This window comes from Poecilia reticulata, chromosome 13 (genome assembly GCF_904066995.2).
Source record: "Poecilia reticulata chromosome 13, P_reticulata-male-v2, whole genome shotgun sequence".
Taxonomy (NCBI): Eukaryota; Metazoa; Chordata; class Actinopteri; order Cyprinodontiformes; family Poeciliidae; genus Poecilia; species Poecilia reticulata.
Window position 1 is genome coordinate 9184150 of NC_088842.1, and position 27803 is coordinate 9211952.

The 27803-nt window shown below is 37.4% G+C and overlaps 4 protein-coding genes and 1 long non-coding RNA gene across 5 annotated transcripts; all 5 read right to left on the reverse strand.

Annotated features, from left to right (window-relative positions):
• Nucleotides 1-5797: 5797 nt before the first annotated feature.
• LOC145554571 (vomeronasal type-2 receptor 26-like) lies at nucleotides 5798-6903 on the reverse strand. Its single transcript, XM_081614700.1, has one exon. It carries the CDS (start codon nucleotides 6820-6822, stop codon nucleotides 5971-5973), a length of 852 nt encoding a protein of 283 aa, XP_081470826.1. The 5' UTR covers nucleotides 6823-6903; the 3' UTR covers nucleotides 5798-5970.
• Nucleotides 6904-7020: 117 nt separating this feature from the next.
• LOC103474278 (extracellular calcium-sensing receptor-like) lies at nucleotides 7021-8637 on the reverse strand. The gene is made up of 4 exons (XM_081614795.1): nucleotides 8401-8637; nucleotides 7525-8324; nucleotides 7212-7471; nucleotides 7021-7103 (listed from the first exon to the last, which is right to left on the reverse strand). Exons 1-4 carry the CDS (start codon nucleotides 8635-8637, stop codon nucleotides 7021-7023), a joined length of 1380 nt encoding a protein of 459 aa, XP_081470921.1.
• A 3508-nt stretch (nucleotides 8638-12145) lies between these two features.
• On the reverse strand, nucleotides 12146-15920 carry LOC103474246 (uncharacterized). Its single transcript, XR_014090666.1, has 5 exons — nucleotides 15343-15920; nucleotides 14738-14918; nucleotides 14285-14515; nucleotides 13582-13639; nucleotides 12146-13482 (listed from the first exon to the last, which is right to left on the reverse strand). It is a non-coding gene; the product is annotated as an uncharacterized LOC103474246 (long non-coding RNA).
• A 3480-nt stretch (nucleotides 15921-19400) lies between these two features.
• On the reverse strand, nucleotides 19401-22764 carry LOC103474247 (extracellular calcium-sensing receptor-like). Its single transcript, XM_008425082.3, has 6 exons — nucleotides 22343-22764; nucleotides 21924-22212; nucleotides 20990-21802; nucleotides 20693-20920; nucleotides 20475-20598; nucleotides 19401-20397 (listed from the first exon to the last, which is right to left on the reverse strand). Exons 1-6 carry the CDS (start codon nucleotides 22576-22578, stop codon nucleotides 19478-19480), a joined length of 2610 nt encoding a protein of 869 aa, XP_008423304.2. The 5' UTR covers nucleotides 22579-22764; the 3' UTR covers nucleotides 19401-19477.
• Nucleotides 22765-22846: 82 nt separating this feature from the next.
• On the reverse strand, nucleotides 22847-27662 carry LOC103474279 (extracellular calcium-sensing receptor-like). The gene is made up of 5 exons (XM_017308175.2): nucleotides 27402-27662; nucleotides 26525-27316; nucleotides 26170-26397; nucleotides 25924-26047; nucleotides 22847-24828 (listed from the first exon to the last, which is right to left on the reverse strand). The coding sequence occupies exons 1-5, from the start codon at nucleotides 27660-27662 to the stop codon at nucleotides 23918-23920; spliced, it is 2316 nt and encodes a 771-aa protein (XP_017163664.2). The 3' UTR covers nucleotides 22847-23917.
• Between the last annotated feature and the right edge of the window lie 141 nt (nucleotides 27663-27803).

Here is a 27803-nt window from a genome sequence, read left to right on the forward strand (position 1 = left end):
TATGTCACCTTCCTTAAACAAACTTGGCATGTCAAAATTACCCCTGAGCTCACAGCCAAAACCTGTGTTCATGCAGAGAACACACAGATACACAAGAGCCCTTTTTCGCATGTTTGTGCTGCATTGTCAGGCTTGGATCGACACGCAGTTCTTAAGATCTGATGGATGTAGGGAAATGTGTCGTCATCAAGGGTTAATTTGTTTCCCACAAGGCAAAGCAGTTAGAGATTGGTAGGTAGCAGAACAGGGAGGTGATTTCTGAACCGGTGGCACATAATAATGTTTGTGGTAACAGAAAATGTGTAAAAAACATTAAGCTGATGCTGATTTAAATATTGGCTAAAGTTATGCAGTGCTCTTTTAGAACAGATGTGTTAAAACAACACTTGATGTGTTAAATTTTAACACATGTGCCGCATCAGCTCAAGGACAGCACATGACATGTCATTTTAACACAAGTATTGTGTCACTTAAATCAACACAAAATATGTGTCAAGATGTGTTATTTTGAAACACAAATGTGTAAAATGTATTTTCATAAATTAGAGCTTATAAAAATTGACATTTCAAATTGTGGATATTAGAGATTCTTTTATTACAATCATGCAAATAACATCGTTGACAAAGCTACAATTTATAGGTCAAATATTAAAAAATTAAAATAGAATTTGAAATCACCACGCTGACTAAATAGCACTTTTTCTAATGTTAAATACAATAACATGTACAAAAGAGAACATGGATGAAAATAATGACAAACATCATGAAAGAGAAATTAAAATAAATTCCTGTCCCTTTCAACATTCGTGAGATTTTCAATCGCACTCAAAATTAAACCTCCATTTTCAATACCGAACAATCATGAATCAAAATACAATACTTTGTATCTTGGTGCCACACACAGCTTTCTGTTACCAAAACTCCTCATAACATCTAAAAGATGAAAATGTAGATAAATCGTGGATATTCACGCAATATTTCTGCAAGTGTGGGCGATTTCCTTGTAATCCACGCTCTGTGCTGTGTGAATGTTTTTTACATCCCCAACTTTATTACTGAAAGGTTTTCTGACCTCTTGATCAAGGTCACCCATTCATTCATGGTATTATCATTTTCGATCTCGGTTGCACTGGATGTTTGTGCATCCTCCAGGTAACTGGTCACTTTTTGCTTTCTGTAGCGTCTTTCATGTTGTTGTAGATTCCGCCAAAGGTTACGCAAATTGATCTCAATGAACCCACTGTGGGATGCTGGATCATAAAGGAAAAAAAATAAATATATATATATATATATATATATTTATTTTTTTTTTTTTCAAATTTTGAAGAAATACATGTATACCAAAAAAAGCAACTGAACCCATTACATTGGATCCCTATCGAAAAATAATGTATTATTTCACTTTTTTACTTACAAATCCCTCCCCTTCTCCAGCCACCTGGATACTCAGAGATGGGAAGATGATGATGCTCTTCGCTAAGGCTAACTTGTCTCCACTAAGAAGATAACTGGAAATAAATCAACTTTTTCTCAGTCATTTGCTCAAGTTACTCACACAAAGATCACATTTCAAAAATCACATTTAGATGCATCAGTTCACAGACTGTTAAAGTGTAAAAATCCACATTTACAGAAAAAAATTGCAAAGTGTCAATAAAAAAACAATACTTACTAACCACACATCTGAACTAGGTCTCCCACGCACATTTTCACCATACATTTTCTTGACTTCCCTGATAGGAAGCCTGTGTTTTCATACTCCTCAAAGATTTGTGGTGCTTTTTTCATTAGGACCGATTTTAGAGGCTGACTGTCTTCTCCTGAATTAGCATGGGGCTCTAGAGAGTAAAAGTTATTGATGTAGTATGTTCAATATCATCAAAATAACCTTAGAGAACCTAAAACGGTAAAGAAAACAAATTTGGTTTGTGATTAAATTAGCAAACTTTTCAACCACAACCAAGCCATTTATTTGTGAAATTACAAATAAATGGCAATGAAACTGAGTCACTCAATAAATGAGGTATTTTAAAAAAAGTGCTTTTATTAAATCAACATGAGAACATTAAAGTAATATTAATTTGTTCAATACAAATAGTACCTGGTTTGGAATTGGTTCCTCACAAGACACTTCTACCAGGGGCCCTCCAGTTTATAGAAACACGTAGGACCTGTCCAAGTCCTTAATTTCAACATTAATGTCAATGTCAATGTACTTCAAGAAGTCAGAATTACATTTATGTAGCCTGTCCAGCAAAAATCCAGAATGGTTGGCAAGAATCTCCTCAACAAGATTGCTGGCAGTTGAAACACTGAACATTTTTTTTTGAAGTCTCTTTTTGATTTTCGAATGTTGTTACAAGAACTCTTGCCAATTGTTGAATGAGAGCTGAAAAAAATAAATACACCAAAAAAATACAATTACAATATTTAAATTTAGACCATATGCAAAAACAGGCTCTCATTTGTTGGAGTTCATTTGAAGACTTTTACAATCTAAAAAATTTACACGAGAAAGTTTGTTGACAGCTGTCTTGCAAATCCATCCATTTTCTTACACCGTTATCCCTTAGTGGGGTCGGGAAGTGCTGGTGCCTAACGTTCATATTAATACAAATGTAACTTTGTCTAACAATTTAGACAAGCTTCAGCCAATGGCTTTACAATGTGCAAAACAAAATCACCTGGTTTCCCATTAAATCTGCTCAACAGTGTTTTCCTCATCAATACATTTTTGATGAGGAATCTAACAATAGTTTCTAATTTCTTTTGCTGGCCGCTATCTAAGCTATGCCCTAAAGACAGCGTTCCCAGCGTGTCATTTCGTTCAACCTTAGCTTTGAGCACATGGGTGTGTGAAAACCAAATATGTGTATGTGTACGAGCATGCAAAGAGCTGAGAGGTAGAGGAAAACAGAATTATTTATTCCTGACGCTCTCTTCCAAGTGACCTGCACAAGTTTTGACTCTCCACTGAAGACTCCATCAACAGTCTTCATGCTTTTTTAATGTGGTTTTGTATGTTTTTCTCCCACAAATACGGCCTAATACAGAAAACTTGTCATCAGAAACAACTGATGGTGAAGCAGGTGATGAGCTTGTTCAACCAAGTTCCATTGAACAAGTGGGTAGTTTAAGTATTTCCAATTTATTAGTAATGTTCTTTGACATGTGTTAAGAATCATAATCTGCTAATAATCAAGCGCTTTAAGAAAACAAAAAACAGGAACTCAGACTTTCGTTCAACATCATTTACGTTATAAATAGCTCACTCTATAAAACAAAATATGTCCCAGTCGATCTGTTATGCTATTTTTTAAATTCATTCAATGCACTCTTCACACAATGCAATATGCAATCAGAGAAAGTTGAACATGTTGTCCTGAGTACATTGTAAATTCCCTGTTACCCTATAACTTATGTTTGTTATATCATAATCACTTAAGAAATTGGATATATTTTCATATGTTCCACCAACAGTCCTTTTTAGTTTGTATGTTAATAGTCTTCCTGACATTTGTCCTGACGTCATTTTGCAAATGTATGCTGATGACACCATTGTTTATACATCGGACAAAAGCGGTACTGTTGTCAGTGAAAAACTTCAGAGCAGTCTGCAGAGATTATCGACATGGCTAAAGGACTCTTGCTTAACTCTAAATACAAACAAAACAAAGTGCATTTGCTTTTCAATTAGGAAAACCGCATTACAGTATTTGAATATTCAGATCAATGGGGACCCTATTGAACAAGTATCACAAGAAAAATATTTAGGAATCATTCTAGATGCTCAGTTAACTTTCAAGACCCATGTCGATAAAATCTGCAAAACTGTTAGATCAAATATAAATTGCTTTAAATTATTAGACATTGTTTGACACTTCACTGTGCAGAGATGTTTATGAACTCCCTAATCCTCTCACATTTTGCCTATGGAGCTACTGTCTGGTCTCAAACTAATCAAACTACTCTCAAACCTCTAGTAAGTCTTTATAATCAGGCCTTAAAGGTTTTATATCAAAAGCCAATTAGATTCCATCATTGTCGCATTTTGGCTAAATTTGGAATTTTGGATTTTACAAATTTCCTAAATTATAACGTTTTAAAACTGATTTTTAAGTGTTTAAATGGACTAGCACCAATGCCATTAAGCGATTGCATACAGACATTGCAGGGCAATAGCAGATCTACCAGAGCAGCCTTGGAGGGAAATTGTAAGGTTCCCTTTCGAAGAACCACTTTTGCTCAAAGTGCACTGTCTGTGAGAGGATCTGCAGCTTGGAACTCACTCCCTGTTCACTTAAAGTCTGTAACCAGTTTTAGTATGTTAAAAAATCAAACAAAACTCTGGTTATGCCAAAAACAGACCTGTACTCATTTTTAATTGTTTTTACACTTCTCTGAATATATTAAGTTGTGTTGTTTCAAATGATTTCACTTCAATTTTTAGAGTTATTATTTTTAGGAAAAAAAAAGCCCATCTAGGGACAAGTGCTGCGAATTAGCTGTTGCTATTGCACCATGATGCTAACATGGGACTGCTGTTTCATTCAGTTTGTCTATGTAAATGTGTGTCTGTCCCTATCAAATAAACTTTGAAAAAAAAAAAAAAAACTGAGGTCGGCATTTTTTTTTTCTTCTTTTATCAAATATGCAAAGCATGACACGCTGTTTGGTGCTGTTTGGTTGAACGGACAGTTGCTCTAAATGTAAGGTTGCTTTAAACGTTGCCTTAAAAGTCCATTGAAAATGCCACCTTTTTCTTATTTACCAAATAATTCAAAGTTGGCACTTTTAATGGACTTTTAATGCAACTTTTAAAGTAACTTTACAATAAAAGTGTCATTATTTACCAAATAATTCAAAGTTGGCACTTTTAATGGATTTTTAATGCAACTTTATATTAAAATTGTCAATATTTACCAAATGACACTTCATGACTACAGTCATAGACATTCATAAAGACTCCTTCATGTTCATGACAGATGTTATGTAATGTATATGACAGTCTCCTGTCAGTCTTATACACACTTCAAATTGTGGATATTAGAGATTCTTTTATTACAATCATGCAAATAACGTTGACAAAGCTACAATTTATAGGTCAAATATTAAAAAAATAAAATAGAAATAGAAATCACCAAGCTAACTAAATAGCACTTTTTCTAATGTTAAATACAATAACATGTACATAAGAGAACATGGATGAAAATAATGACAATGTTTATGACATGTTTATGACATAAACATTGGTTATGTCATAAACAGGAGACTGTCATAAACATTACATAGTCTTATACACACTTGGTCAAATAAAGTGTTACTTAATGGACTTGAGCCCTTAAACAAAAGGACATCACGTTTGTGGAGGCTGACTATTGATGTCCGCAAAACGCCAGGATTAAGGCAAACAGCGTCAAAGTCTTTCTGTACGGTTAAACACAAGATATCGGTTGAAACAAACGTGATCAGCTTGTGCTCCCCTGTTTTTTACATTACCTAGAGCTAACAACATTTTGATTCTGTTAGCTAATACAGAATCAAAACAAATTGGAAGATAATAGATGGATACTTCAATACTGTGGTTATCGTGCATTATTTAAGCATCAGAATCTAAGAAGGTTAAAATTGTGTAAGCATCAATCACTTTTGTCTGTTCATCCATTTTCGTCACTTAGTGCTCAAGTTGAAATATTTAATTTGAATTTCATTAAAGCTATTTGAAAACCAAAACAACACAATCTGTGAAAGTTCTTTTTATTGAAACATACATGAAGAACATCAACAGCTGGAAACACAGAAACACAAAGGACAAGACAATGCTTGTCATTTAAGCAAAGACTAAATACATATAAAATAATCTACTCTGGGCAGTTCTACTTAAATTAGTGTATGTAACGTTTGTGAATAACTCTATAGCATCAAGACACTTTGTTTTAGAAAAATCTGTAACTTTCACAATTTATGTTTTTACACCTTACCCATTATTCGCTTTTTTGAGTTTTGCTCTGGCCTCAGTAGAATAATATAGCATTTTGGAGCAAAAATACAAAGCAGCAAACCAAAACTGGAAGCCAGAATAGCAAATATCTCCACAGCCACAGTAAACTTTCCAGGAGAGCTGACATAAGCTGGGATGAAGGTGATCCAGACGGCACAGAATATCAACATGCTAAATGTGATTAGCTTGGCTTCATTAAAGCTGTCTGGTAGTTTTCTAGCAAGAAAAGCAAGAACAAAGCATAAAGTAGCAAGGACTCCAATATAAGCCAGCACCGTCCAGAATCCAATCACTGAACCCAGGGCACACTCTAAAATTATTCGGTCTCTATAGTACTGCATGTTCTTCTTTGGGAAAGGGGGGTTAATAGTTAGCCAAATTATACAAATGACAACCTGAACAAGAGTCAAAATGAGAACACTGAGTCTTTGCTGTGCGGGTCCAAACCACTTTGTCATATTGCTCCCTGGACGTCTTGCTCTGAAGGCCATCAGAACCACTATTGTTTTCCCCAGAACACACGAAATGCAGAGAACGAACGTGATGCTGAATGTGGTGTGTCGAAGCATGCAAGACCACTGAGTGGGCCGACCAACGAAGGTCAGTGAGCAGAGGAAACACAGTTTGAGTGAAAACAGAAGCAGGAAGCTAAGCTCAGAGTTGTTGGCTTTTACAATGGGAGTCTCTTTATGAGTAAAAAATATCGTTGTTATGAGAAGGGATAAAAATACACCGAAGGTGCCAAAACCAGTGAGAAGTGCCCCGGTGGTCTCCGTGTAGGAGAGGTATTCGGTGGGTTTTGGAACGCAGTCGTCTCTCATCTCGTTTGGCCAGACTTCAGGTGGACAGGGCGAGCAGTCGAGAGAATCTGCAAGAAATAATACATTCCAAAGTCAATGTCAAGAAATAGTTTTACAGATTTGTTGTTTTCTTTTTTTTTTCTAAAGAAAAAGGCTGCTTGTTAAAATTCCCACTCACTTGTCTTATTACTAATTGTTCCTTCAGAACAATGAAAACAATCAAAGCAGCACACAGGCTTGTTCTTGTTTACTGCCTTTCGAGTCCCTGGTGGACACGGCTCTCTGCAGACAGACCTTACCACCTGATTACATCAAAACAGGACGCAAGAAACTTAACACCGAATTAAAAATTTTCAAATTATCCAATACTGAGACAAAGTTTGGCATAGTTACCACATTATTAGAGCCACCCCAAACTATGTTTGCATTGTCTTTTAGTTTCAGTTTGTTCCCCTCTGGTAAAGAATCATCAAACTGGCCAATGATGACTATGTCTGCTGAACCGTCCTCTTTCATCTGCCAGTTCACAAGGTCGTACTTGGCAATAGAGTCACCATTTTCATCAAAGAAAACTCTGGCACCATTCTTAGTGGTGAAGTTTATACGCTTCAAAGCATCAAACACCTTCAGAGAGACAATTTTACAAATTACACAAGCACTCCCTTCCAAACTCATGTAATGAATTAGGATCTTCATCAGTATATGTCCTTGAAACTTACTAACTTAGGCTGGACTTCATCCTTGGTCAGACACGGGTTTCCCGTTGCAGGGTTTACGCCGTTTTCGCACTGCAAGAGCACATGCAGAGCAAATGCTACCGAATACACAGCTGTGTAAACATTATTTTCTTCTCTGAATTTTGCTACGTATGTGTAGTCACTCGAGACGGTCCGCAGGTCTTCTGCGCCGCTGCACGACGTGGAGGTATTAGATGGGGTGAAGCTGCAGTCAAAGAACTTCTCCCATATCGTTTTAATTAGAGAACTGTGTGGTTCATCAGATGGTTTCAGGCTAAGGAGGAATTCTCCAAGCCCTGGTATGGATGCTTGAGGAATGGCATAGCCTAATGCCCCATGCAAAATGTGCTTTCTCTCTGCAGAAGCAAGGTATGCAGCTGAGATCCAAGATTCACTGCCAACCCACTGTTTTCCAGTGATGTTATACTCCTCCATATGAGCAAGAAATGTTTTGGCGAAAGACAGGGACATAAACAACAACACCACCTTGGATGAGGACTCCTTCAGAGTCTCAGTTATTGCTCTTAACCTTGACTTGGATGTCTCCAGGTATACCATCGTGTATTCCACACATATGCCTTCCTTTTGTGCTTCTTTAACAAATTCAGACGCACCGTCTTCCGCGTACGTACCGACAGAATGAATTATTCCCACCCATCGCCAGTCAAAGTATTTCATAAGTTGCACCAGAGCCGTGATCTGGAATTTGTCACTTGGTACGGTTCTGAAGAACGTCGGGTATCGAACTTTGTCACTTAAGCAAGCACACGTAGACAGGTGACTGATCTTGAAAGAAAAAAAAAGAAAAAAAATTATTAATCAAGTTTACATTTCAATTGAAAATGTGATCAATTCTTCTCACCTGTGGCACAGACACAGCACTGATAATGGTGTTTATGTTGTCACTCACACCAGAGGATGAATGACTTAAGACAGCCAACGTCTGACCGCCGCAGGCCAGTGGATCGTTCCCGTTTATGGCTTCAATAGCTGCTCGAATCAGGTTTTCGGTCCCACATCCATTGTACACCTTGTAACCCAACCTTAATCCAGGGAGGAGGGAAGGATTCCTGTTGATCTCCTCCACAGTAAAAATCATTGTTCTGGCAAATTTCAGCTCTCTGTGATTGTATCTACAAACACGGGATGAGGAGCCACACATAAACATTGAGAATTTACCCACTGATCACAACGGCATAAAAACATCAGTTCACATTATATGAAATTCTTATTTTTAGCATTGACTAACCCTGTGCAGTACGAATACGGAATTGCCTGGTAGTCGTTATCTACCAATGTTCTTGAACTTGTTATAGAGAAAACTCCCGCAATATTCAAATCTCCGTCTTTGGAAAACTCCATTAATTCTGTCTTTTTGATCACTTTGCATGTCTGGTTTTCTGGCTTTGTTCCTGCAAGCAGAGTTAGGAAGAGAATGATGATCAAACCCATGCTAACCCACCCTCCTCTCTGCTGAAGCACCACTGACCTGAGATCTAAAGTTGCTTATAATTTGTTTCCACAGTGAGAGAAATGTCCCCTGGTGGAAAACACACATCAGGAAAACACACATCAGGAATCCTCACAAGACCTTCTTGTTCTTGCATCACTGACACAGATCCCAACATCTAAGTGTTTGACACTCTGCATCCTGATAGCTTGATGGACATAATTTTGTGTTTTAGCAGCAGATGTTCTTAGGGAAAAGAAATGCCTAACACGTTTACAACTGAAATTCTTAACATGGATTATACTCATGTGATTATATTTTAAATAGCATTTATTGTGAAGGATAAACAATATTACATTTATCGTGACTGCCTTAATGAAAAATGTCTGAAGCACATACTTAGAGTCAGCACACAGCTCAGTTATTGCAGCTAGAAAATAGAGAACAGGCCTGAAATCAGGGTGTAGTGATGGATTCTGACCTGAACTTTCAGAGCTACATAAAGACAGTTACAAAGTCAGTCTTCTGTCGCCTGAAGAACATTTCCAGGATCAAAGGACTAGCAAGATCTAAAGAAACTCATCCATGTGTTTATCTTTAGTTGCATTGATTACTGCATAAAAAAAAAAATCAATCAATCCTCCAGATCCAGAACGCTGCTGCTCACGTTCTCACTAAACCCTCCTATTATGTTGCGGGTCAAATTGACCCGTTTCAAAGTTTAAAAATATTTTTAAAATAGTTGCAAGTATTTTTATTGCATGAAACTTTTTCTATTTGTCTTAATAGGTGAACTCTACATATAAATTGAAAATGTATTCATTTTACACATTTGCAGCCCCCCCTGTCTCTACTTGTTACATCAATACTGTTCGGGTCAATTTGACCCGGCAGTCAAGTTGAAGTGCAAAAAAAGATTAAAAATGTCCAATTCTGTTTGTTTCCTTACAGCTATGAACCTTATTTCACCACACACACACAAACACACGCAAACACACCACACACACACACACATACACGCACACACGCAGACACACACAAACTCACTTTCTCCCAACTCTCTTTACTTCACAATGAACTGCGAGAAAGCAGGTGTTCATACAACTTTTGACGGGAACCTATTCTGTTCCCGTGGGTAAACTCCACCCACACTGAGTGGACACTCAGTAGAAGTGGAGGGGAACATAAATACTCTCTGCATGACTTATTTATCTTGATTTTAAATGGCGGGTCATTTTGACCCGGAACAGTATGTGTGTCTCAGATTCAATTATAAAGATCACCCTTTGAAAAAAAAAATTAAATGTAATATAAAAAAATTTACCAAAGATCACTTTCAAGGAAATTATTGTTTTTTTGTGTCTAGGTTTTTTTCAGTGGACATAAAAAATGTAAATCCCATTTTTTATGTCCAAATGAGTAATTGAGTAAGTTGTCGTCATTAATCCTTAATTTCTGAGAAATAAAAAACATAATTGCACACATTTTTATTGAGATGGTTAGTATTAGAGTTAATAATCAGATAAAAAAATGTTTTGGAGGAATTTTTTGGTTCCTGACACTATCCATCCATCCATTTTCTTTCACCCTTGTCCCTCAGTGGGGTCGGGAGGGTTGCTGGTGCCCATCTCCAGCTAGAGCCAGAGGCAAGAGGTGGGGTCACCCTGGACAGGTCGCCAGGCAACACAGAGACATACAGGACAAACAACCATGCACACACACTCTCACACCTAGGGACAATTTAGAGTGGCCAATTAACCTGACAGTCATGTTTTTGGACTGTGGGAGGAAACCGGAGTACCTGGAGAAAACCCACGCATGCACAGGGAGAACATGCAAACTCCATGCAGAGAGACCCCAGGCCGGGAATCGAACCCAGAACCTTCTTGCTGCAAGGCAACAGCTCTACCAACTGCGCCACTGTGCAGCCCTTCCTGACACTATTGCATGATAAAACACTCCCTGGGTCAAATTGACCCACGAACATTATTGCTGTACCTCAGAAACGAACATAACAGGAGGGTAAATCCAGGACGTTGGAGCACATAACACCAGTTCTAAAGTCCCTAAACTGGCTCCCTGTAGCTCAGAGAATAGACTTTAAAATACTGATGTTAGTTTATAAATCACTGAACTTCTCAGCACCACAATACATTAAAGATCTGCTGCTGTTAGATAGACCTCCCAGACCCCTCAGGTCTTGTGGTTCAGATCTCTGCTTCCCCAGAACCATACTTAAACGAGGAGAAGCAGCTTTCAGCTTCTATGCACCACAAATCTTGAACAAACTTCCAGAAAACTGCAGCTGAAATATTGAGTTCCTTTAAATCTAGACTAAACCCCATCGGTTTAAAGTTGCTTTTGAACCATAATAGATGAAACATTAACAAATATTTTGATGTGTAACGATGACACTGAGCAAAATGTAATGTTTACTGCTTTTCTCTATTGTTGACTGTGTGGTGTCTTCTATGGCTTTTGTTTTTTTTTTGTTGTTGTGATTTTGTGAAGTAAAGCACTTTGAACTGCCTTGTTGATGAAATGTGCTATACAAATAAACTTGATGGATTTATTGATTGAATGAATGCATTTGAAATAAAAAGCTTACATACAAGGAAATATAAAGACACACATACCTTTTTTTTCTGTCCTCCTTTTTTACGTCAGTTATTAGAATGACCTAAATTATTTCTATATGCCAAATGCCATAATGAGGATTCAAAAGGTGAATACATTTTTTATTAATATGTTCAAAATCAGAAGTTTGCACACATTATTATCATTATCTATTAATATAATGGTGTCTAGATGACCATGTCATGACTATTGAGGTAATTGGAGACACAGCTGTGAATGTATTTTAAGGCCATTCATATAAATGATTGGTATATATCGTTTGTGATACTGAAAATAGTTTTTGTGATACTGGAAAATAATCAAATTAAAATTTCCAGTTTAAAGTATTTTTTTTTTTTTACATTTATGCATCCATCCTGCTTTTCCACAGTACAGTCCATGTTTAAGACTTCAGTTCCTTCAGCTCTGATTGCATGCTTACTGTTACCCTAGATTTGTATCTATAGAAAACAAATTAAACCATGAAATTAAAACCATTTAAACTTTGACTTTAAACTTTTATTCTGTATCTTAGCTACACATCACATTGTGTTGTGTCTATCACATGCAATCCAGATGAAATACATTGATTTCAGACATTCTCAACGTACACAGCTTTGAATCCTGATCAGATCCTGACTTATGAGGATCCACAAACCGTTTTCCTTAAAAAAACGTCTGATTACCTTTGATTTTACCGTTACTGAGGAACAACGTACTGAAGCGGTTGCTTCAAAATACATTATAAAGGTATGCCTCTATTTAACTTGATTTCTTCAAATGACATTTGTAGGATATTTGTAAGCCATGATATGTTTTCAAAAAGACAAAATTACATGTATGACATTTGTCCAAAATCACACTGATGATTCCATTCACATATTTTGTGGACTTATAGGGATTGTGCACCAGTAGGTTTATCTTTGGAATGGTCAATCTATTCTAAATCTATTTTTCTCTTGTTCATTAATTCAGAATTTTAAAACTGCTTTTTGCTTTTGCTCAGGATACCCAAAATACCAATGTGAAAAGATGGTTGATGATCTAAAATATGAATGTATGCGAACACCAGTAAAAAGGAGGAGTGAAATACGTTTTCACAGCACTGTAAATGCTTGAAACACAAAATGACCAGAAAAAGCAAAAAACAAAAAAAGAAGAAAAAAAAATCTATTTATTATATAAATTTCAATATTTATTGATTCAGTAGAAACGTTGAAAATTGGCTTAAGAATTAAATAAACCTGTATATTCTTACAAAAAGCACAAACTTTCTTGGTGTTCTCACATGTTGTGGGTATGAAACCAGCTGGAGATGAAGAAGGACGTGTGAACAGTTCAGCTTAGTGAGGATGAACTGAAAACAAAAGGGAAGCAGAGAATAAAAACAATACAAACAAGCCAGAAACTCAAACTGTGCTAAACCAGCCCATGGTCTTAGTGTCGCTTCAACTCTGCCCTCCATATCGACATCTGGATACCAGCATATCAAGTTTTTATTTAGCAAAGTAACAATAAAAGTCATCAAAAAAATCAACACAGTGACAGGCACAGGCATCGACTTCAGGCGTAAATTTAACAATCTGTTCAGGACCAAATGCGCAGCCTTGCAAACAATTAAAACATGAATAGTTTTTGCTAGAACACAGACGAGGTGAAAAGCCGTCAAGGACCAGTCAGAGGAATGACGCATCGCTGTCGTGAACAGCATCCCCACCGCGGTGTTGCTGCTAGGAGCGGATGCAGCCGAGTTTGTTTTAAGTCTGTTTGTGTAGATTAGCATCAACAGGCCTGTGGCCAGGAAAAATCTTCCAACGCATCTGCTGCAGACTGAATGCACTCTCCATATTTTTGTGCAAACGTGAAAGTTGAACATTTCTGTGAAAAGAGAAAAAGTTGCAAGATTGCTGGGTTGATACAAGGAAAAGTAAAACCGACATATTATTAAAAGGACCGTTGAAGGAGAAATAATATTACCTTCTTGAAGCATGCATGACTCTTTTGAGCAGGATGTTTGAAATAACATTGAAAAGATCTAAAAAAGAAGTATAGGAATGTCACTCACACGCACACACACACTGCAAAAACACACAATCTTACCAAGTATTTTTGGCGTGTTTTCTAGTGCAAATATTTCTGAATACTTCAAATAAAACAAAACTAGCATACAATAAACTTTTCAGCAAGATATATGAGCTTCTGTTAAGTCAATAATACCTTAATATGGATAAAAAATATTACTGAGAGATTTTTTAAACTTATAACTAGAATTTTTCATCAATATTATGGAAACATAAGCTTTAAACAAGTTATTTCTTGCTGAAAAGTTATTCCTAAATTAGTTTAGTCTTACTTCAAGTGTACTAAAATATCTGCACTAGATGCTAGACCAAAAAACAGTACGTTGTTGTGTTTTTGCAGTGTTTCTGTACTAGTATTATGTTATTGGTCATTTTAAAATAAATGTGTTTATCATGTCATAATATTTTTTCCCCAAACCGTTGAACTACTTTCAGAAAAACTGGAAGGAGTAAAATTCTCCCTCTGCGCATGGAGTCGTTAGTACAGACTAATATTGTCCATATACCTTCAATTCTTGTTGATGGAGAGATTTTTATAAAGCATTTTTAAGCAATCATGAGTACTGCTAACAGAAACATGAAAAGGTTCATATACACACCTTACCACTGCAGACTCTGTGGCAAACTCTGTCTGACACATCAGAGGACGCGCCGCACAATTTAAGGATTTGGCATTTCAGCGATCCGGTTTTAAAGTCCGTACACACAGAATCCTGTAGAATGTTGTTTTTGGGATTACACTCCTTGAAAATACTAAAACTATAAACAGTTCTCCAATAATGCAGATGGGCAAAGCTGGTGGTTCGGGTACACTGAAAGTCTGCTTTCACCTGATGAGATAAACAACAGACATTTCTGTCATTCAACTTTATGCTCTGACCTGATTCTTACCTGATTCTGAAAAGAGTTGCAAAAAAAATTAAAAAAGAAAAACAAGGTGAGAAATCAATGTTTCATTACATTCATTTGATCAGGTGTTTAATTTCATGTCACATGTCAAACCATGAGTTTATATTTTTCTAATCTTAGAATAATGTAGAAGTTGCACTCACCTCCGTCGTATGTAAAAGACGGACAGTCTTAGAGAGAAAATGCACCTCAAACTGTAGAACCTCACATTGACCCATTTCTCTCTTTTCCTCTGCATCGTTCACATTGTTCTTAGCGTGTTGCAACAGGTACAACCATGAATCATAGAGCATGCATAACAAGGACGCAACCGTTTCAGAAGATCTAAAATCACAAACAACATTTTATTATATAACCTCCTGCATTCTGCTTTTCAAATGAAAATCATGTACATCAGCAGTTTCCCATCTTTCCATCATCATAAAATGTGATTGCACATCAAAAGCTTAATCAATCAGCAGGGATTTATGCTCATAATTACAATAAATGTACTTAAATTCCATTCTCCTGCTTATCTTCTCAAGAGATTATCTAATTGTCTTCGGAGGGGGTTTCTAATGCAGTTTGAAGACCTTCTTTGTTTTAGCCGATTCCCAGCAGGGGATTCCAGTAAATTACTGCCAAATTGGACCTAAATATGTGTGAAAACACACACCTGGGTATTCAGATTGCTAACATCGTTGTGCATGTCAACAGGTAAGCTTCAAGAGAAGAGAAAAGTCAGCAATTCCACCTGCAAGTTACTTACCCCTTAAAAGCCAAAGTTGGTTTTGTTTTGTTACTGGCGTGGATGACAGAACATTTACATGATTTGCTTAAAGTCTCGTTTTCTGTGTAATGTTCATCCTGGTGAAATGCGGTCGGCTGGTCCGGCCCAGACCAGCTGCCAGATGACATTATCCATGTGCAAAGAGTTAAGAAGCCCAATGTGAATGTTGTCATTGCAGAGGTTCGCCTGCAGCAAAAGTGTTGGATGCAAAGATGTCTTCTTAAAGCGTCTGTGGCGTAGGAGGCAACTTCTTGGACCACTCTCAGTGGAACATGCAAATTTTATTTTGCATTTAGTCGATTAAGGTGTAAAGAATATAATGTATGAGCATTAGACACAATTGAAAGACTTATGGGATTGTCCTATACAAATCATCTTAGTTTTCATTAGCGGTAACGGTGTAGAAGTCACTTTTATTGGTGTTTGGATAAGCAACAAAGTCTGCATATAAGCACTTTTTACACTTTCTTCAAAACAAAGATATTTCCCATTGTCTCTTCAGAAAATGTTCAGCATGTATTTTGTTTTAGTAGAATTTAAATTAATGTTAAGATTTTCTAACAGAAACAAACTTGGGAAAATGAAAAATGATTTTACATTTTAAATTCTCAGGGAAATGTATAATTTTAGGCTTAAATGTAACATGTTTTGATTTGACACCACTGTGTTTTTAGTTCATTTTTCGTATGAGAATGAGAATTCTGGGATTAAAGTTGTATTCTTTTTTTTTTCAATGAGTACACTCATGCGATTAAATAATGACTAGTTGAAGTTAGTCACTTCCAGCATGCAGCATGCAGAGGTGAGTGAATGATCACTGCATGGTCTGCTGTCAAGTAACGCTATCTTTTTAGTGTTATTGTGGTAATTGATTAACATTTACTTACCTTTGACTCAGATCATTTGACATCCCCTAACAACGCAAGTTTTTTCCCACTTTGTATCAAATTGGCATCTCCAAGTTCTCGTTTCTTTCTAAGTTGTGAACTTCTTTGTAAAATAGGCATTGTTTGTGTACTCCTCTTAAAAGCATCTATGAACAGCATCTTTCATGTTTTAAGAAAGATAAATAGCTCTATTTTTTTCTTTTTCTATGTTATTGAGCCGTTTCATGTTTGGTTCCATCTGGTTTTGGTTGCTGTGGAGCTGGAAGAATTTATTTATTTTTTGGTCATGACAATCATGATACAGCAACAGTCTTCAGTCAGAGGTCTCTTCAGCTTTGTTGCAAGATTGACTGCTACCTTAGATCCTTCATGGCCACAGCATCACCATATTACAACAACTGAAGATGCAGAACATGACTCATGAGTCAGAACATTTAATTTCTCTTTGGGATGAACATGCTGCTGTTTGGCTGGTGTAGAGTGTTGTTTCCCCTCCAGAATGTTATCCAGCCACCATGATGCTGTTTGATCACTAACGTTCTCTATCAAACCCCTGAGGCCTTCGTGGAACATTTGCTCTTATACAAACTAAGTTACACGCAGGAGGACTCTAATTACATTGTAATAGACAAAAGAGAGGCAAAAGAATAACAAATAGCACAACTTTTTTTTAAGTAAGTTTGTAATTAAACTATGTGATGTTTTATGTTGGTATATCTAATATAATCTAAAAAACAATACAATGAAGTTTGCCATTCTAAAATGACAAAGCGTTTAAAAAAGATTTAATAGGCATTAGCATTTTTAATGAGGTACAGTGTAATGCGAGGTAATGTAATTATAGTGAGAACTCAGCAGTTAATACATTTAATTTTGCTGCAGGTTTATATTTTATTTTGGAGAGATCAGACGGTAAAGTTTAGCGTGTAAAAGTGAAGAGGCCATGGAAATGAATTATTTGATTATTTATAACTTTAATATTAAATAATAAACTATAAAATCTGAAAATACATTTTGCTTCTATCTGGAGTTAAATAAAGCACAAACTGTATTATGACTTTACATCCGAATCAGAAGGTGTAAATAAATCACAGACAGATGTTCTTTCTTGGGCCAGTCAAGGTTTCTGTATCGTGGAAATCCACAACAATACCATTCAGATATATTGTTAGAAATTAATTGTGTGAATAAATATGGATGGTTTGTTCCCTCTCATCTCCTCCTCCCCCCATGTATTTGTGTCTCTATTTGAGTCTAAGAAATGTAAGATTTGTTGTTCTTTTCTATTCCAATTCTGCAGTCGTCTCTTCAGAAACATTTTTTTCCTGTTGCTAGAGCAAATGAAGTCGATGTCTACTAAAACAATGGATCTTGTGAAGCAGTGTGTATCCTTTAGATGCCTTGTTTTTTTTAAAATGCTCTGTACTGTATAGTAACATAATGGCCACTGCTGAGTGTTAGTGCACATGTCTGTTTGTGAAACTATCCACCCTGCGATGGACAGATGACATTTTCCATGGTGCACTGAACCTCATCCATCCAAAGATCGGTTCTTTCTACCCTGAATGGTAAAACATTTGCACACAATGTGAACTTCAAAAGTTTGAAAACTTTGAACTACTACACCAAAAAAAGTTAACAGTAGTCCAGCAAGTAAGACTTCATAAAAAAAAAGAAAACAACTAAGACAAAAAAATAACTATATCAAAACATGTTAACTTAATGAAGAACCATTGATTAGTTATTGTGACAGAGTTGCTAATTAACAACCACCTTATTTTTCTGCTTGAAGCAACATGCCACCTGTTGTTCAGCTTGTTGTGAACAAGAACAGAGCAACATATTGCAATGTTTTAATCCCGGGTGTGCGCTGTTTGTCGCCCTGCTGCAGCTGGCCTGTCCTATTAGAGAAAACCCCTGGGTAATAAAGCCATGTGTCTGACAGATGGGAACTTATTTACTCTACACTGTTTTTCCTCTGTTTGTGTTCATGTTGATGGGGAGAGTAAGGTGTCTGTTTCCCAGGGACCAGGGGGGTGCAAGCAAGTTGTTTTGTTTCTGTTTTTTTGGTTTTTTTTTAGTGATATTGTTGCCTATTGTATTGTTCCAGTGCAAAAGTATTAGCTACAAAATGGCCTAACTTTAAGGCCAAACACATTGTAGATCAACTTTTAGAGTCCGTAAAATATCATTTGCAATCATATTTTCATGACTTAATCATTCAAATTAAGCAAGTACTGAATGGAACAAGTCATTTATTGTCTGAGTCTGACATACTAAAATAACTCATATTCATTTCATTTTATATCGCAGCACATCTGGCATCGTCAGTATAAAATTTTAGTTTCTTCCTATAGTCCCTTATCTTCAGTGTCAACAGGAAGTTTAAACAAAATGTAAATTTGTCAGACCGCGGCCAAAGCGAGGCAAAGTCCTGACTGAGGAAGTATTAGGTGGGATAGAATACATTTAATGCAAGTTATTAAAACACTGGAAATAAAAAGGCTTAAAAAAAAGCCAATCACAGATGACATGTAGCAGAAACATATTCTTGTCCATGTTTCTCTTTTTACCCAGTTACAATAAAGATAATGTTGATTATTGCAGAATATTTTAGATTGTGAAAAGTACGTATTTTAAAGTAAAAAACTACAAGTCTGTGTTACTGTAAATTAATATATTAAAGTATTATGAAATTATATTATCCTACTCACTTCCCCATTTCTTTGGACCAGAGTATGCTGTGTTTTTAATGACCTCACAGAGTTTTATGTTGTAATTTTGCCCTTACTAGATTATATTATTCTTAATTCTGTTTTTACATATTGCTTATCTTTTTATATAATTTCTATGTTTGTGTAAATCTACATTGCCTTCCAGTTTGCTGCTGTTGTACCTAAATTTATCCACTGTGGGGATGGATATATATCTTTTTTTATTGATTTTCTTTTCTTTTATTAAAAGTACAATAGATATTTTTATTATATTTTCCAAGTGTTTTGTCTTTTTATTTTTTTTACATGATTAGAATTTTTAAAAACAACCTGTTTTATTTGTTTCATGACTCCTTGATATAATTATTTAAACTTTTTTATAACTAGTATAAAAAACAAACATTTCCACCACAACAGATACCAGTACAATCACAACTTTATGTTACAATTTTATTACCAAGACAACACAACACATAAAAACCTTTTTCTTAACAGTTTGTCAGTAAGAACCTGTTAATATTGGATATCCACTTTGATAGTCTTTCCCATAATGTGTTTCTTGGTATTCTGTTCGGGTCTGAACAATATTATCCAGCATTTTGGCAGAAAAATGCAAAACAGGACTCCATAAGCAGAGGCAAGAATGGCAAATATTTCCACAGCGTCGCTTAGCTTACCAGGAGAGCTGACGTATGCTGGGATAAATGTAATCCAGACTGAGGTGAATATCAGCATGCTAAAGGTAATACATTTAGCTTCATTGAAGTTATCAGGCAACTTTCGAGCCAAAAACGCAAGCACAAAACATAAAACGGCCAAAAACCCTATGTACCCTAAGACAGCATAGAAGCCGATGGCTGAACCGAGATCACACTGCAAAACGATTCTGTCCTCAAACAGCACAAAGTTCATAAAGGGAAAAGGAGGACTTGTAGTTAACCAAAGTAGGCATATCAAAACCTGTATGAGCGTGAAGGCTAACACACTGAGTCTCTGCTGTGGTGCTCCAAACCATTTCATTATGTTGCTGCCTGGACGTGTAGCCCTGAAAGCTATCAAAACCACCATGGTTTTCCCAAGAACACACGAAATGCAGAGGACAAAGGTCATGCCGAACGCTGTGTGCCGCAGCATGCAGGACCACTCGGTGGGGCGGCCGATGAAGGTCAGAGAGCACAGGAAGCAGAGAGTCAAGGAGACGAGCAGCAGGAAGCTCAGCTCTGAGTTGTTGGCTCGTACTATCGGAGTCTCTTTGTGGGTGAAGAAGATCAGCGTGGCGATCGTAGTCAGAAAGATTCCAAGAAGCGAACACGTCGCCAACACCATCCCGAGGATTTCACTATACGACAGAAACTCAACTGGTTTTGGGATGCAGGAGTCTCTTTGGTTATTTGACCAGAACTCCAGAGGGCATTTAAAACACTGCAATGATTCTGTGAAACAAAGGGGGGGGGGAAACATCTAGTGAATGCTTGAATTAAAAGACTGAATCTGTACACTGTAAGATTACCGGTTAAATTTGTAATTTCGCCTGCTGGACAAGGTATGCAGTCATGGCAGCAGATTGGCTTTCCTTTCTGGAGGACCTTATAAGTTCCAGGGAGACATTTCTTACTGCACTCTGACACAGGCGCCTTGACACAAAGACAATCGTAACATTATATTGTATTTCACAAAAAAGTGATCATGTCCTATGAAACTGTTTGAAACAACAAAATAACTCATTACCTCTAACAGACCATTTGCCCAGACCACAGAGATGTTGTTCATGATGAACTGTTGGTCATCTGGGAAAGACGCATCATAAATGCCAACAGTTTCTCCTTCCATGATCCCTCTTGCTGTAATTTGTAAATTTACAAGTTCATATCTTGCTGGCGAGTCTCCATTTCTGTCAAAATAAACTCTCTGCCCATTCACAGTGGTGAAATTTACTCTGTGGAGACTTTGCAAAATCTGCAAAAAACATGAATTCAAATCAAATCATAAACATCCCTATTTAACAATGAACTCTGAATTTCTCACCTGCCACGGCTGTATGTGTTTGGGGTCAAAACAGTTCCTGCTGGACGAGGGTGATTCGTCACCGCCACATTTAATTATCAGGTCAAGTGCATGAGCTACTGCAAAAACGGACTTGTAGACATTGTTGGTAAACCTGAGCTCAGACACATCGGTGAACTGGGATTCAACAGTCTGCAAGCTCTCGGTGCCACTACAGGGCCGTCTTTCTGAGTTCACGGTATCATTAAGAGAACAATCAAACGCTTCTTCCCAGAAATCTTTGACAAACTGGCTGCTGGGGAACTGCGAAGGGTGGAGCTGCCTCAAGTGCTCTTCTAGTCCGGGGATTTTAGCTTTGGGCACAGTGAAACCAAGCGACCCCAGCAGGACGCTGTGTCCCTCGCCGTCTGCAAAGGACAAATCTGTGATCCACGCATCACTGCCGATCCACTGCAATCCCGTGACGTTCTGCTTGTGCAACTCGGAAGCGAGTATTTTAATTTCCCTGTGAGACATAAAAGCCACGATGACCTTTGAAGTGGACTGCTTAATGGTTTCTGTTATTCTCTGCACGACGTGGGGTGGGTCAGAAGATGAAAACGCTTCAAAGTACTCCACGCAGACTCCGTAATCTTCTGCAGCTTGGATGAATGCAGCAATCCCATCCAAGCCATATTCATTATCCACAGCTACGGCCCCAACCCACGTCCACCCAAAATGCCGGACCAGCTTTGCCAGAGCTTTGCTTTGGTAGTAGTCACTGGGAATAGTTCTGAAAAAAGTTGGATGCTCTCTCCTATTGCTCAGGCAGGCACAAGTTGCAAAATGGCTAATCTATAACAGGATAAAAAAACACCTCACATTAACATTCAAGAGATCATTATAGAAACTCACTCACCGATCTGAATACTAAGAGAAAACCTCAACACTTCACTGTGGTAAGTCTGTAACTTACCACAGGTATGTGAAACCTGCCAACTATCGCTGAAAATGCAATGGTTGGACTTGATCCTGAATGACCTAGGATGGCCTGCACCGCCTCCGTGTCCGGGCAGCCGACGTCACCGGCGTCCTCTTGGAGCCCGCTCACCAGCGCCAACGCAGCCCTCAGTATGTCCATCGTCCCACAGTTGTCGTAGATCTTGTAGCCAAGCGTCACACCAGGAAGCATTTCAGGGCTTTTGTTGATCTGATTTACAGCAAAGATCATCGTTTGGGCAAATTTGAATTCTCTGAAGTTGAAACTGGAAACATACAACACAATTTGAAATCTACATGTAAAATAAAACATACATGATGCCATGAATCATTTAAAAACACAGTAATAAGGTAATTATTAAATTAATGTGAACTGAAATACGAGACTAGCCTTACTCGTTGCATTTTCGGAAGCCTGGAATTGACTGAAAAGTTTCGGTAAAATAATCCTGGCCTGTGCGAAAGGAAAAAATGCCTCCGATGATGAGATCCCCATCCTGTGCTAATTCAGGCTGTTGTGTTCCTCCTAGCAGGCGACATCCAGTCCTTCCTGTTTTTGTTAGTGCAGAGATTAGGAGCAACCTGAAAAGCAGCATGGTTCCTCTCTGCTGGATGTCAGATCTGAACGTCATGTCAGGGTTTTATACGTTACGGGGGTGTGTTTGTCAAAGTTCAACTCAATCTCCAGAGGCAGCAACAGACCAGTGAGACAAGCTAAATTTTTATATATTTTCCTTTAATTCCATGTAGAGCAAACTTTGAACAAAATAAAACACTTAATAAATGTATCTCTTACAGTTCAGCTCAAAATTATTCATACCACTTTCAACCAAGAAGTGTGTTATTGTCTTTTAAAAGATAATAAAATCTAAAGGGTGTATTCTGTAAGAAATAATTTCTATCTACTTACATCCATTTAAAGAAGGGCATACTAAAAAAGTATTTATAGCTGTTTTAATAATCAAAGCATGAAACCCTTCTTATAGTCAGAACCTTTTGCACATTTCCACTGGTACTTTGACAATCTCCATCATTCATCATTGATTAGCTTCTCTATTAAATTTAGGTCAGGATTTAATATTACTTCCAGGCCAAAGAAACATGTTGGTAAAATTGTCAGGTATAGGAATAATCCAGGGTTTAACTCTAACTCTGTTATACAAATACTACTAAAACAATGACATAATGAAAATAAAAACAGTATATGGGAGTGGGATTGAGGAAAAACAGTTGTCTGCATGAGATGTACCATATGTATGCCTTTGTACTCTTCATTATCGGGTGTTTAAAGATGGATGACATTTATGTCAGTCAGAGGCTGTTGTTGATCTCATCTAGAACAGGACACACACTTGTGTGTTTTCTCTTAAGTGTCATGAAAGAAAATTAATAGATTAAGCTTTCTGAAGCAGTCCACACCAAACTAATGTAAATGTGGCTGGGAATAGTGACATGCAGTTGGGTTCCAACAGGGGCAGCAACAGAGAGGGACCAATGGACTTCCTGTAAGCCTTAAAGTCATATCACAGCACTTGACAAGATTTTTGTGTATTCATTCAGTATCTTTGATTAAATCTTTTTCATTTTTTACTTACAAGTTGTTGGCTTTTCATGTTTGGAGTTTATATTCGGTATTATTGTGATGATAAAAGATGATAAAAATACATCACCAGGCAAAAATATATACACATTCGTTTCTAAGCAGCCCCACCGCAGTGTCACAATAGGAATGTATCGCTAAATTCAATATTTTACAACCGCTTTATTATTTTAACAACTTCTTTACTCTGACATAGTAATTTATTTTTCAGTTCTGGGCCTAATAAAGTGATCTGCTTTAGTTCAAACTGGATGGGGTTTTGCATTTATTTTGCTATTAGAAAATCACTACCTTACTGCATTTGACTTTTTTATTTATTTATTTATTTATTTTGCTGTGGGTTTGTATATGTTAAAAACAACCCCTTCTTGTTAAGGTTTTCTTGGTCCTTTCCCCATCATGTTTTTCTTTGTATTTTTCTCCGGTTTTAGTAAAATGATGTAGCATTTTGGTATGAAAATACAAATCAGCAATCCAAAACTGGAGGCCAGGATAGCAAAGATTTCAACAGCGACACTGAACTTCCCAGGAGAGCTGACGTACGCTGGGATGAAAGTGATCCAGACTGTGCAGAATATCAGCATGCTGAAGGTGATCAGTTTAGCTTCATTGAAATTATCCGGTAACTTTCGAGCCAAAAAAGCAAAATGAAAACACAACATGGCGAGGAGACCTATATATCCAAGCACAGACCAGAAACCAATGGTGGAGCCTAAATCACACTCCAGAACGATTTTATCTTTGAATTCCTTAAAGTTCTTGATTGGAAGTGGAGGAGCCATTGTTACCCAGATTATACAAATGATAACCTGTATCAGAGTAAAACCCAGAACACTGACTCTCTGCTGCGTAGGCCCAAACCATTTTGTGATATTTCTCCCTGGAAGCGAAGATTTGAAGGCCATTAGAACCACTATGGTTTTGCCCAGAACGCAGGACATACAGAGGACGAAGGTGATGCCGAAGGCCGTGTGCCGCAGCATGCAGGACCACTCAGACGGCTGGCCGATGAACGTCAGAGAGCAGAGGAAACACAGAGTCAAGGAGAAGAGCAGCAGGAAGCTCAGCTCAGAGTTGTTTGCCCTCACAAGAGGAGTTTTGCGATGTCTGAAGAAAATGGCCGCAACAAGAGCAGTCATGCAGGTTCCAAATATGGAAGCTGTTGTTAGTAACGCCCCCATAATTTCCTCATACGAAAGGAACAGCTCCTCTTTCTTTATGCAGGCATCTCTTTCCTCATTTGACCAGAACTCTGGGAAGCATTTCAAACAAGAGATAGAATCTGCAAAAAAAAAAATAATATTAAAGCGTATTATTTACTTGGGATATGTATGTCATTTTGGGGAGACGAAACTCAACACATGCTCTACCTGTTGGTAACACTTTATTTGAAGGGGGGTGAATAAGACTGTCATGACACTTTCATAAACATGACATAACACCTGGCATGAACATGAATAAGCCTTACTGATATAAATTTGTTATAAAAGTATTACTGATTGCACTTTAAAAATGAGGTAACTTTATGTTATTAAAGGTAAAGTTTAAACAGTAATAATTTCTTGGCTAATGTCAAGTTGTCAAAGACATTTTGAATAATGTCAACTTTGTATTAAAAGTGTCATAATTTACCAAATTACGCTTTATGACAACAGTCATAAATATTCATGAAGGTTTATTGATGTTCATGTCAGGTGTTATGTCGTGTTTATGAAAGTGTCATGACAGTCTTATTCACCTCCCTTCAAATAAAGTGTTACCTACCTGATTAAACTGTTATTAAAATGACATTAATTGTGAAAAGAGAGACTCCAGCAGTTCTTGAACTTTCCATGTCATGTGATCTGTTCCCAGCTTATTATACAAGCTCACCAAGTCATGTGAAAACAGAGTAAACATGCTAACATTTGCCTTTCGCTCCTGCAAAGTGCTTAAGATTAATACAGAGTTCATTAAAGACTGCAGCTCTACATGCCGAGTCACCTGTAAATGATGCATCTATGCACATTTTAACCACCATGTTGTCAGAATATTGTAGCAGATTTCTAGTATCCAGTCGCCATGTCTTGGAGTAACGTAACAATGCTGACCTGCAACAACACAAATGTCTGTTTCTGATTGGAGAGACTGTAATTTTCTGAACATCATTGATGATTCAGATTATATAATTAAATGTGTTGTTTTCCTGCCCATGAATGGCGGTAATTTTGGTTAATTATCTGACTGGGTCTGTGAAACCAGTCAAAGAATAATAGATTCAAATGATTATTTTTATTTTTTGAATTGTCTATATTTGTCGAGTTAAATTACAGCCATAGTAATGTGAGCTGGTGATATGCAAGTCAGAGTAATTTAATTTGCTTGAGTGACACTGAACCTGTGGCGTTGCTCATTTCTCCTTCTGCACATCGCACACAGTCGTAACAGCAAACAGGTTTTCCTTTCTGGAGGACCTTATGTGTGCCATGAGGACACTTCTCACTGCAAACTGACACAGGGACCTGCAAAAGCGAAACACACATAAACATGTAAATATATGATTTCAAACTTTACTTCTGGTGCAACACGGGGACAAATGAAACATTCTGCAGTGAATGTAGTTTTTACACTGTTAGTTGGTTACCTGTAGTGAGTTTTTAGCCCAGATTAAAGACATGTTTTTCACACTCAGTTGTCTATCTTCAGGTAAAGACGCATCATATATTCCAACACCGACAAATTCAACTGTGTTGTTTTCTCTCGGCTGCCAGTTTATTATTTCGTATTTTGCTGGTGGGTCTCCATTGTCGTTGAAGTAGACAAAGTCTCCTTCCTTTGTTTTGAAGTGGATCTTTTGTAGTTGCTGTAAAACCTAAAAGAACAAAAAAACTACTATGAAGCAAAGCACAAGTCAACCTGTGATTAGGAAATGTTCTTTAGAAATGTATTTTTTGGTATCATGTTCTACTAAGATGAGTCAAAACACAAGGTAAACTTACTGTGTACGGATCTAGCTGGACGTTCTTGTCACATGTTTTATTACAGTTGAGTTTTTCGTGCAGAGCGTGAGCCACTGCATAAACCCCTTTGTAGACATTGTAAAATATTGGCATGAGTGACATGTCAGTGAAGCTGTTTTCTATTCCGGTTAGATCTTCCTCTCCGGTGCATATTTTCTGAATCTCCCCCGAGTTTGACTGATTGAACTTACAGCTGAACAACGCCTCCCAGAACTCCCTAAATAAGACGCTGTTAGATGAATTCAGCGGCTTAACGTTAAACATGAACTTTTTGATTCCGCTCACGTGCGCCTTAGGGATGGAGAGCCCTATAGCTCCATCCAGAATATGACTTTTATCCGTCGCCGCAATTTGAGAATCGGAAATCCAGCCTTCGGTTCCCACCCACTGATAGCCGGTCAGATTGTTCCTAGAAAATTCATGCAACAGCACATCCCAGTCCATGTTGGAAAGGAAAGTAACAATGACCTTTGAGGTAGATGTCTTAATAATCTCAATTATTTTTTGTATTTTCTCCAGTGGATCAGTTCTAAAGAACGATATGGAGTACTCCACACATACACCCAGCTGCTGCGCGGTTGCTATGAACGTCGCCATGCCGTTGTTTCCATAGTCGTCGTTGGTTCTGACGGCACCGACCCAAGTCCAACCAAAATACTTGACCAGTTGGGCCAGAGCTCTGCTCTGGTAATAGTCACTGGGTATTGTTCTGAGAAATGAGGGGTACTTGGTTTTATCACTGAGACAGGCACACGTGGCAAAGTGGCTGATCTATTAAAAAAAGACAAACATTTAAAAATAATTGCTAAACAAAGATTTTTTTTTTACTTGAATTTTTATCTTTTTTTCCACCCACCATTGGGATGTGAAAGGGTCCTATTGCAGTCGCTATGGCTGCTGTAGGGGAGGAAGACGTTTCTCCCATTATCACCTGAACCTGTGCAGGTCTTGTACATGCCTCTGCAGGTAAAGCCTCAATGTCGTTACCGTTGAGCAAGGACAAGGCAACTCTTACACTTCTGGCAATGGAGCCACAGGTATCGTACATTTTGTAGCCCAGAGTAACTCCTGGCAGTAGATCTGAACTGTTGTTAATTTCCTCAATGGCAAAAAGCATGGCTTGAGCAAACTGGAAGTCTCTGAAATTTAAACTTGAACACAATTTTGAATAATGAAAATAGGACCAATTTAGTCTTTAAATTGACATAAACAAAAAAAAATATATATATACCAACAAAATCAGTCAAAAGAACGAATG

Excerpts from the sequence above, each read along its gene's own strand:
- LOC145554571 (XM_081614700.1), bottom strand. The coding sequence starts at position 6,822 with ATGAGAGACGACTGCGTTCCAAAACCCACCGAATACCTCTCCTACACG.
- LOC103474247 (XM_008425082.3), bottom strand. The coding sequence starts at position 22,578 with ATGACGTTCAGATCTGACATCCAGCAGAGAGGAACCATGCTGCTTTTC. Across the intron at positions 21,803-21,923 it reads GCAGGTTTCACATACCTGTG|ATTAGCCATTTTGCAACTTG; the intron begins GTAAGTTACAGA and ends ATCCTGTTATAG. Across the intron at positions 20,921-20,989 it reads AACACATACAGCCGTGGCAG|ATTTTGCAAAGTCTCCACAG; the intron begins GTGAGAAATTCA and ends TGTTTTTTGCAG.
- LOC103474278 (XM_081614795.1), bottom strand. The coding sequence starts at position 8,637 with ATGATTTTTACTGTGGAGGAGATCAACAGGAATCCTTCCCTCCTCCCT. Across the intron at positions 8,325-8,400 it reads GTGCTGTGTCTGTGCCACAG|ATCAGTCACCTGTCTACGTG; the intron begins GTGAGAAGAATT and ends TTTTCTTTCAAG. Across the intron at positions 7,472-7,524 it reads AAGGATGAAGTCCAGCCTAA|TTTGGAAGGGAGTGCTTGTG; the intron begins GTTAGTAAGTTT and ends TCATTACATGAG.
- LOC103474279 (XM_017308175.2), bottom strand. The coding sequence starts at position 27,662 with ATGCTTTTTGCCATTGAGGAAATTAACAACAGTTCAGATCTACTGCCA. Across the intron at positions 27,317-27,401 it reads GACCCTTTCACATCCCAATG|ATCAGCCACTTTGCCACGTG; the intron begins GTGGGTGGAAAA and ends TTTTTTTAATAG. Across the intron at positions 24,829-25,923 it reads AGAAATGAGCAACGCCACAG|ATTCTATCTCTTGTTTGAAA; the intron begins GTTCAGTGTCAC and ends TTTTTTTTGCAG.